Source organism: Alligator mississippiensis, chromosome 3 (genome assembly GCF_030867095.1).
Source record: "Alligator mississippiensis isolate rAllMis1 chromosome 3, rAllMis1, whole genome shotgun sequence".
NCBI classification, from domain to species: Eukaryota; Metazoa; Chordata; order Crocodylia; family Alligatoridae; genus Alligator; species Alligator mississippiensis.
Window position 1 is genome coordinate 127,131,525 of NC_081826.1, and position 11,021 is coordinate 127,142,545.

An 11,021-nucleotide genomic window follows, 5' to 3' on the forward strand; every position below is an offset into this window, starting at 1 on the left:
TAGGAGCACAATGGACAAATGCTCATCACTTGGCTGTTGTCAGCCTTGCCACTATATTTATATTAAATTTATATGTAATGTCTTTGGTACCATCTCTTCTCTGGTTGAATTAGAGAATTATAGAAAGTTTGGATTGGAAGAGACCTTGGGAGATCATCTACTCCAGCTCCCTGCGCAAAGCAGGACCAGCCCCAACTAGATCATCCCAGCCAAGGCTTTGTCTAGCCAGGTCTTGAAAACCTTCAAGGGTGCTTTAGTGAGAAAATTGTTCCCAATATCTAATCTAAACTTCCCTTGCTGCAACTTGAGATGGTTGACCCCTCTCTTTCTGCCCTGGTTCCCAGGCTTCTATATTATATACTTTTCTAGGTCCTCTCCTGCTCTTAAAGTGTGCTCATAGCATTTGTTACTTGCTTTTTACCACTTGCAAAAATTCAGGCTTACATCCAGTCCTACTAACCTCCCATTTGTTGGATCTTTCTTAGGTCCAGGAAACACAATATCCTTCTGCAGCACATCATCTCAAATGCTTGTAATTTTATCTGCAATGCCTTTGTAAGCATCCAACTTTCACAGTTGCATGTTACTGTGGGCCATATCAGTGCTTTTGACAACTTTGTCTTCCTATTGTTAGTAAGCAAGCTACTTACTAGATTCCACATTGGATGAAGTTTGCCTAGCCTACAGCTACATTCATTTATTGTCTTTCAAGTACTAGGTGCTTTTTTTTTTTCTTTCCTTTTTTTAAGAAGATATGCTTTGTGAAACAAGCTATGGGTGAAAAATGTATGGCCTGTGTTAAGTACCAGAATGTAAATTTAATACCATATAAAATTAACAATAAGCCAAGAAAAAAGAAGTATACACAAAGTAGGTGTCAACCAATATTAAAGGACTCATTTAAGCAAATGAAAACTGTTTACCATCACCACAGACATCATCCAAATCCTAAAACATAAGGTCACAACAATTTAAAGATGGAAAAAGTGTGTGCATTGCTTTCCACCTTTGCTTCACACCAAACTCAAACTCCAATATACCATAAAGCTTTCAAATCTAAATCTCCAACAGAAGGCAAATGCAATACATGCTGCAGCTTCACCAAACTTGCATTCTAGTGGGAAATCTAAATGGTGATATCATAAAGTGTTTTTGTTTGTTTTCTTTTTAATCAATTGCATTAAAAGTAAGCACGTCGATTTTCAGAAGCTCCACATGTTTGGGAAAGACTACTGGAGAGCATCGCTTGTGTTTCGAACTGAAGTACAAGTTGTGGCGTGTGGCGTGCATCGTTTTTGCTATCTATTGGAAACTTAAATTAATGGAATATTTAGGTGATAAGTGGCACTTGCTAGTATCCTAGGGTTGCTGGGTTTGTTTGTTTGTTTACACTAAAGCTATAACAGAAAGAGGGAATTACACAAACCAGCGAACTAGAGAAAAAACCATGCTGCTGAAACTTTTCAGGGTGGCGACTGCTCTCTCATCTGTAACATGCCCCTTTGTCTGTAACACTGTACCCCCATTTAAAAGTTGCTTTAAAAAAAAAAAGCACATCAAGAGCCAGTGCCACCCTCCTCCATGTTTACAGGTGGTAACAAGGCATGCCAGCTAGGAAAAAAAAAGTCCCATCTTCTCTAGATTCTCCTCCTTCAGACAGATCTATCAGCATTTCATTAACCTGTCACTCCTCTGCCTTCTCCCTCCGAGTGGAAAAACCTGTGTACATGTGAGCATCTGCACGCATTATTATAGGTAATAGCATCATCTTCCCCATCACTTAAATCCACAATCCTCATTCAACCCCTTCAACTTAGCCTTCTCTTTTCACTCATGCGTAGTGGATATCTAATTTTCTGTATCAGTAAATTCTCTGCATATCACATTTTATTCCCATTTAAAAGTTAATGAAAGTAAGCAAGTGGGGTGGGGGGGGGGGGAGGATGTGGTCACACTGCCCTTTGATTCCCTGCTCTATCCAAAATTTAAAACCAACTGCCTGATCACAGCATTTCTGCTCAGGCAGGGCTGAGGAAGACAAAATTCACCAGCTTCCTGCTAGTCTCTCTCCACTCCACAAGTGTTAATGACCCTCTCTACTTTTTGATAATCTTGATGTTCCACTTACCAAGTTATCTTTTCCTCTGCAATTTTGTTCTGTTAACCTCTCCTATTCACAGCCACACAGACTGTTTTTTAACTCTAGTTAAAAACAATAACTCAGGTGCAGAAAAGTTAATGCAGGTGAAATACCTGTCAGCAAGCTGCTGCTAAGATGCTCAAGAAGGCTAGATTGTTTTATGAATCTGAATAAGAAATATACAATTAATACTAACGGACTACAGGACTAATGAAACACCTTTTGTCTAGTTTGCTAACTTTTTTCATACGTAATATTGTATAGCAAATTAGTGTGCATTCCCATGAAGTTGTATTTGTTTTGCTTCAATCTTAAACAGAGTAATATAGCCCTAATAGCCCCCTAGCATGTTAGTAAAGCTGCTGGTTTCTTTTTGACTGGAGAAGAATATGATGCATCATGCTACCTGCACTCCTCTGTTCAAAATCCTAGGTCAGCCCATGGGTAAGTATAACTAAGAGCATCTCTCCCTTTCCATGTTTAGAAATGATAAACTGCATCAGCTGGAGGGAGCCATCAGGAAGGTATCTGTGCCTTCAGTCACTTCCTGGAACTCTTCCCTCGTGAAATTCTAGAAACCAAATACAGTCAGAAGCATTTGTAGCAGCGGGCTGTACGATATCTGCACCAGCCTGCCTGCTCCTTCCTTGCCAGACGGGCTACCCCTGCCAATACAACACATACTTCTGAACCTTCAAACATCACACTTTCAACACCAGCAGTGTCTGCCATGTGTGCACCAGCTGCCTCAGAAGAAAAACCTACATCTCCACAACCTGTAAGAAAATAACAATAGCAAGCCAAATGCTTTCACAAACTCACATACTCCGCAGATTAGACAGAGAAAAAATGTACAAGAGGCATGCTGAACAAAAGGCTACACAAGCAAAGTGTGCAACAGATAACTGGTAACATACCTGCATTTGGCAAGTCGCACGAATCTACAAACTACTAGTTTTTCAATATAAAACATGCCAACTTACTGTGTGAATGCCATGCAATTCTGCCATTCTTGCCACAAAGACAAGCAGCAGGGATTTGAACCCCTTAATGTTCAGATCATGAAATTTAAACCCTTATTCCTTAAAGCAACAGGAGTAATTGCTAACCACTCGCTAGGCCAGCCACTGGAGGAAGCCTCAATATACAGTTTCCCCAACAGGTTCCATAATTGTTTGATAATCAAAAGCAGAATACTGATGAGCCAGAATCCTGACTTCCATACCTGGTTTAAGGAAAGGAGTGAGATTTATATAATGTTAGCAATAATTGGTTTTAGTGACTCCGGAAGACAGCATGGTGGAGTGAATCAGACTAGGATTTGTTGATGTGGTCTGTGGGCCTACACTTACATTGATTTGGGCGGCACAGTGAGGCTCAGTGCAGAAGTGTTCAGAAGTGCTCCACACACTTCCTCTGGACGAAAGGGCAATACCAAAGTGTTTTACATTTGGGTGTTACGTTTCTGCAAGAAGAGTAAGCAATCCAGTTTCAAAAAACTGCAAGAGGGATACACTTTGTACTAGGAGTGGCCATCCTGAGCCCGAGAAGGAGCCAGAACTTAGCAATGTACACTGCCAAAGAGCCACAGTAATATGTAATGACGTGATGCAATGGCTATGGAAGCTGGTCACCGTGTGCTTGTGCAAAGATTCAAGGAGACGCATATTAACTTCTAAAGAGCCACATGTGGCTCCAGAGCCACCAGTTGGCCACCTCTGCTTTGTACACTACTATTGTTACTATCAGTTAATTTTCCCAGGTGCCATTGTAGCAGCCTCACAGTACTAAAAAGTTTGTTTTATTTGGTTTTCCATTTCAATTATATTTTTGCAAAAATCACGTTTAAAACTAAATAATCTGAAACATGAGATGCACCTGTGACCGTACTGCATTTGTCACTGTACCATAATACAAAGCTTTAGTAATAAGAAAGTGAAACAAACTCTGAATTGTCCTTTACCAGCTTCAGGTAAAACCAAAAAAAGGAAGTATGAGACAATCACTGGTGAAGCTAAAGGAAACTATTACTACAATTATACCACAAAATTAGTGAAGAGATTGGATTAAATCCTTTTAGAACTATACCATGTGCTCCAAGGACACTATCACTATGGATCGTTGTCATTTTGATGGTTAAAGTCCACCACTGGACTAAGAGAGCATATTCCCAAAAGATTAATATTTTAAAAAAAATACAGTACTTGAAAAGGAGAATCTTGTCATACTCAGCATCATCTCCTAAGCTTCTCATCCATTCCATAAAGAAAATAAATCTATAGTAGCATGTTCTTGATGTAGCATACTTTGCGTGTGCCTTTCTCAGTATAGCTCCAGTGTTGCTCTATCAACCACTCCTTTTTGATCAGTCTCATCTAATACACTGAATGCAGAAGAAAGGAAGGAATCTATGCAAGGAGTGTCTAGAAAGGGCATCTAAGGAATCTTTAAAAAAAAAAAAAAAAAAAAAAAAAAAAAAAAAAAAAGAAAAAGAAAGTGGTAAGAAATGTGTGCTTTCAAGCTCTCTTTGAAGAATAACCGACCTGTAATTAACACAATCCATCTGGAAGAGGGTTAGGAAAACATCAGAATGCTTATTACAGTCTATACTTCCACCTAATCCAAACAAAAGGAAAGAATGACAACTTCTTTAGGATCACTGATGTAGGTTCAAGATAAAACTCCCAATTCAAGCACCCCGCTTATGCACATATTCACACTTCCAGTTCTCTAAGAAAAAACAACACTGGCAGGAAGAAGTCCCAATCTCCTTGCAAGACTTGAACTTGAGAGGAGCTAAATGCTCTTATGGTTTGCTTACCATGGCTTTCCCCCTAGCTACCTGCTTTGTCCCTCATTCCCCTGGAACAAGGGAAATCACAACAGTGAAGAACAATACACCTAACAGACAACAGGAGGTAATTGTGGAGAACAGGTCCCTGATGATGCCAGAGAGAATAACAACACTTAGCATAGTGTTAAGCACTGTTAAAATGACTAAAAGCAGAAACCTTATAGACTAACTAATTGAAGGACACATAAGCTCTCGTGGGCCTGAGCTCACTACATCTGCTTCCAAATGAGTCAAGACTGCCCTGGTTCCCAAGTCCATCATCCTGCTAGGCAGCCTTTCAACACAGCCAAAAAAACTGACGGATGCGACTTGTATTAACAGATGCTCTTTTTTCCTTCCTTCAGGCCCCCACGATCATGACCCACACCAAACTGCACAACCCCACACGCCGGCTGGAAGGACAGGGTGACGGCCAGTCTCGAGAAAACGCATGCCGCCATTGAGAGCCGGGGGGAGCCAGCTGCCCGCCAACCCCAATAGTGCCGCCACCTCAACCAAGCAGCCGCTCAGAGGCAAAGCATCGTGCCCTCGAAGTGGAGAGGGGGACAGGGGAGCAAGCCCAGCCTGTGGCCTGCTCTCCCCCAGCGGAAAGGCCTGTGGCTGAAGGATGGGGCTCTGGAGACCAACCTGGAAGTGAGACCAACCCCCTCCCTTTCCATAGTGGGGCAAGAAACTAAGGCCTGGGCACCACCCCACCATCCTCCTGGCCATCCCCTAGGGAGAGGCCACGAGAGAAGCAGCTCAGGCCTCCCTCCTCTCCCCCTGCCCAGCGCTGCGGTGCCAGGGGCCGCGCCTCCCTGGGCAGCAGCAGCAGCCCCCGGGAACGGACGAGCACCCCAGCGCCGCGCCCACGTGCAAGGGCCGCCCCAGCCCCAGCCCCGCGCGGCGTGCAGGCTGGGGGGTCCCAGGTGCACCGCCCGCCCCGCTCACCCGGCTGCGGCTCCCGTCCCGCCGCCGCCGCCGCCTCCGCCTGCTGCTCGCCCTGCGCCTCTACCGGCACCACGGTGAAGTTGGTGGGCATGGTGCCGCGCTGCCGCCGCTGCTTCCCGACGCCGGGCTTTGCCCCTCTCTCCCTCTGGCTCCACTTGACTTTGCCAATCCCGGGACCACGCCCCCCGCCCCGCCCCGCCCCGCCGCTTCCCGCCCGCGCCCCGCGCCCGCCTCCCGCCCCGCCCCGCCCCGCCGTCCCGCCCGGCGGCCAGGTGCGCCAGGGGAGGCCACCCCCGGCATCTCGCACGTCCCCGGCCCGGCCCGGCCTCACGCATAAAGGAGGTTTTGAAGTTGGGCGCTGCTGTATTCACCGCAGTTCGGGAGTCCAAGGAGGGGGGCCTCCAGCCAGTGAAAGCTGCCTGGAGTCCAGCGACGAGGGGCTGAAGTCCAGGGAGGAGGGCTTCCAGTCCAGTGAACTGTGCCTTGAGTCCAGTGAAGGGGGCTTGAGTCCAATGGAGAGAGCGCCCCACGACCAAAAAGGTTGAGAATCGCTGCCCTTACCCGGTGGCACACGCGCAGGCTTTGGTTTCTGCTGGTAGGTGCTTGTTGACAACAAAAACAAACAAACCCCAAAGCCAAAAAAAGGCACTTTAAACTCAGCATGTTCTCTGCCAAGCCCTGCACACGCCTGGAAGAGGCAGTGCATTGCTTGAACCCAGTTCTGCAGCATCTGTAAAGGTTGGGCGCTTTACTGGGGCTTTTCTGCTGTTTTTATATAGTAGCTGATTGAATCAACTTGAGCTAGAAGCACCAAAAAGCCTTTACAGATGGTGCAGAGCCGCGCTGAAGTAACACACTGCTTCTTCCAGTAATGTGTGGTTTTGGGTGTTTTCTTAATGTCTACAAGCAGGAAATAGCCGTGACTCGTGAGTGCTGAGCACCCAATAATTTTTTTCGGTGGGTGCTTGAAGACCACAGCACCCGCAGAGTCAGGCTGCCAACTCTGAATCTATTCCGGGAGGTTTCTGGAATGCCAGCGTGCCCTCAACACACAACGCAAACATGCCTGCCTGCTTGCATACATCAGTTATGGATTACAGTGTGTAGACTTTACATCAGGAAGGCAAACATACATTACTATTACATTTTAAAAACCTACTGGACTACTGTATAAATCAGATTCAACATTCAATATTTATTTTAATGAATGCCCTCTCATTTCTCTCCTAGGTGACTTTCAGCAGTCTCCTGCAGATTTATATCTAATTCCTCGGGACTCCAGGGCACTCCTGGAGGGTTAGCAATCCTACCAGTCAGCACCTATGCCATGTGGGCAAGTAACAGCCCTGTCCCTGCCAATGCTAAAGACCTCCAGGGAGGAGCCCTTTGTCCCCTTTCTAAATGGTTCCTCTCATTCCTGGCTGCTAGTTACCTACCCCTTTAAAATCTCCTGACTTGTTTCCAGCATATAACTGCTGAATTTTGCTACTCTGCTGGAGTAAAGACCTCTCCCCAGTCCCCATCAAAATTATATGCAGGTGCTTGTAGAGGAGTGATTCTCAACCAGTGCCACCAGATCCTTTGAAGGGTGATGCGAGGTGTAAGATAAGCAAAATGGATCAATTTTCCACTCAGTTCCTGCCCCACCCCTGCAGGGGGGTAAGCACTGTAATATATAAATGAAATAAAAATTATTTAAAAGTTATGGTGGGGTGCCCCTAGTACAGTGAGGGATGCCTTGGGTCCAAGGCACCTTGAGTTGAGAACCACAGTTGTAGACCTCCACACTACAATCTTGGCTATATTAAATCATTTAGAACTCTTAAATCATTTTTAGTCTCTCACAAAACCCATTCTCCAGGCCTCTCTGGCTCACTTGTGAGTCTGTTCCAACTTTTGACATCCTTTGCAAAGCGTGGGCCCTAAAGCTAGCCACAGTGTTTTAGTAATAGGCTCACTAATGCTATATGTACAAGTTATGCTACCGCCTTACTCCCTTTGGATATCCTCCTACTTGTGGATCTCATTCATCTTCACTATAATACTGCACTGGGAAACCACAGTAATTTAGTTACCTGCCATAAGCCCAACATTCTTTGTAGAGTCACTGTTTTTCAGTACATAATCCCACATCCTATAAATGTGACTCAGGGCTTGTTTTCTCTACAAAGCCTCTGCTATGGCTATACTACCTGAGCACAGCTATAGCCGTCTCTAGCATACATGCATCATAAGTAGTAATTTTTTTCTTCAGGTGTAGTAACACCACTTCCTTCAATGGAATGCACAAAACCAAAAGCACTCATTTGCCAACATAGCTGTGCTCACATCAACGTGAGGGGTTTTTTTGCCAGAGGAGCTGTCAGGTAGGTGGCGTGAATTTTTTTTGTACCCTAACTCACAACTTTGATGTAGACCTGGCTTTACATTCCTTGTTCTTTGATGCCTGAACTTGCATTTTACTGCATTAAAATGCACATTGTTCAGATGTGTCTATGTTGGGAAAAGGCAGCCAGAAGAAAACAGGAGAAAAGTGGTGAACTTGAGTAATGTAACTGCAGGGAGGGCAAGTGGGGTACTAGCCCCAGGTGCTGACTAGGAGGGTGCACCAGAATTGCCCTAACCCCCACCCAGGGGGTCAAGTGCAATGGTGTTCTCTTCCCTGGGAGTCTTTGCCATGGCAAACACAGCCCTGTGCCCAGTCGCATATTTGGTGGGGCGGAGTGAACGGGGCCCTAGGGTCATCTTGGGACTCCTGCTGCCCAAGTCTATGCTGCTACAACAGCAGCAGCAGAAATAGCAGCTGCCTTCACCGTTCAGCAGTAGGTAAGACTTCCCTTCCCCCCCCAACATCTACAGTGGTCAACATACCACATCCCCCCTGGCCCTGACTTACCCTAGGCGCTGAAGGAACTCTTGATACCTCTGGTAAGCTTGGTCCCGAGAAGAAACACAGAACTCTGGAGAGGCTGACTTGGAGATTGCTGAGCAAGAAAACTGTCTGGTGTTCATTTATATAGGTTGCAGAGAAACAAGACTTTGTGTACATCCTGGATAAGTAAATAGCACTGTACAGGTTTCCTTTATTTTATGCAAGTTCTGTATGTGCGAATATGCTTTTATGTGATGACCCTTTTTATACCAAAAATTTGTTATATGTGAGGTAAATTCACTCTTATGTGAACGGTGTGGTGGAAGCCCACCGTCAGCTGCTTTGTGTGGTGCATTGTGGGAGTGTGTGGTGCATTGTGGGAGCACACCAAAATAAAGTCTGTGTGGATCTGTGCTCCTCGCTTGTTGTCTGCAACACGTGTTTCTGTAGTTGCCATCCCCATTATGATAACATTCACCACCACCCTGTGCTTATGTATACTGTCTGCTGTTGGTGAGTACCAAAATTGTCTTGTAAAAGTGGTAGAAATGGGTCTGGGGGTCTGTGCAGTCAAGGTCTTGGAACGTATCCCTATTTGTTACACTGTAAAGGGGGTTCCCTGTACGCGAATTCAAGTTATGCACTGTTTTTCAGGAACACATGTACAGCATAAAGCAAGGGAAACCTGTACCATATACCTGTTTCATGTTGTCTGTTTCTCTGCCTGATAGAAAAAGGCCGGAAAGGCCTTTGGTCACAAGACTAATCCCTTTGGTCACCTATGGGCAACAAAATGACACTTCCCCATCTTTCATTCTTTAATAAGCAGCAAGATTGGCAATGAATTCCAAATTGAAATATTATCACTTAAAATAATGATACTAATGTGTGTTTTAGCACTGAAATAAAGAAATGGTTCACCCCTCAGAGCTCTTGTTTCATGCTCTCTGCAAAAAAAGGCAGACATCTCTACATTGGTTGCACTTGTTTACATTTTCTTCACAACCATACTAACTAGATAGGGGTTTTTTTAAAATAAATGTTTAAATTCTGAGAAGTTTCCCATATCTTCACCTGTAGCTAATCCTTAACATCACATGCATCAAGAAATACTCTTTGTTTTGTTGGCTTGTACGATACTCCATGACTTTGTCAAAAAGAAAATCTCAGTATGAATCTATGTACAAAGTCTATTCTATACACATATGTAATCAAAATATTTAGACTAGAAAAGTAGAAGTATCCATTCTCATATAAACAGATTATAAATTAAGATTCTGTTAACTGCACATTAGCAGCTGTTCTAAAGCTGAAGTGCCAAATTACAAGTTTCAGGCTGCTCTAAAACTATGATTAAGATAATAGCAGTACTTTCATTCCCATTTTCCATTATGCAAAATTCACATGAAAGTACATGTAGTATACTCTCCCAAAGTTCAATAAACATCACCACCAGTCCTTTTGATTTCTACTTGGAAAATATATTACCTTCCCAGGAAAAAGAAAAAAAAAGTTATATTTGAATAGAGGCTGTGACTTAAACAGTAACTAACACCAGACAAATATTGTAATTCTTTCATGAAATAAGCATTAGAAACCCAGGAAAATCACAACTAGGAGTCACAAAAATCGAAGTGGGGAAAGGTATAGCTATATGGTTAGCACACTGAGAGCCTTAATTTTCCTCTGCAGTGACACCATGAAGAATTTAAAAATATACCCTTTTAAAATAGTTTAATTTAATTTGTACCACCAACATGAAAATATCTGAAATGTAATCATGTCACATCACTACACAACAAAAGTAATACGTAGATGCCAATGCTGGATAAGATATAGGCAGTATAGGCTCATGCCTAGGGCTTGGGCTTCTGGAATTATGCAGTCACATCAGAATCTGGGCCTTCAATTCAGAAAATGTTTCTAACCCTTGGGGTTACAGGAAAAGGCACTAAAAATGAGTTTGTATGGTGTGATTTTGAGGCAGATCAATTGGATGTCACATAGTCATTTCAGGTAGACCACAGGAAGCTGCTAGAGGAGACTCCTAGAGTAAAGGCCTGATGAGAAACTCCAGCAGGAGAGGGCTGCTAAAAAGGGATAGATAGGAAGCATCATCTTGCCAGGTCCTGTCAAGATGGGAGATGCACAGAAGGCAAGATGACCTTGCCCTCCTGGGACATAGGATGGGGGCTAATGCTGAGTCAGCCACTCTGTTCATCAGC

General features: G+C 44.1%; 1 protein-coding gene across 2 annotated transcripts in view; it reads right to left on the bottom strand.

Annotated features, from left to right (window-relative positions):
- The window catches only part of LOC102566391 (solute carrier family 12 member 7), a 154,121-nt gene extending 148,033 nt beyond the window's left edge, over positions 1 to 6,088 (bottom strand). Inside the window, exon 1 of one of the 2 annotated variants that reach the window (XM_019498479.2) lies at positions 5,925 to 6,088. In XM_019498479.2, the coding sequence (XP_019354024.1) occupies positions 5,925 to 6,015 (91 nt within the window). In that variant the 5' untranslated portion in view covers positions 6,016 to 6,088. The remainder of the gene's footprint in view (positions 1 to 5,924) is intronic. The other variant, XM_019498484.2, reaches the window with a different exon arrangement.
- Positions 6,089 to 11,021: the final 4,933 nt, after the last annotated feature.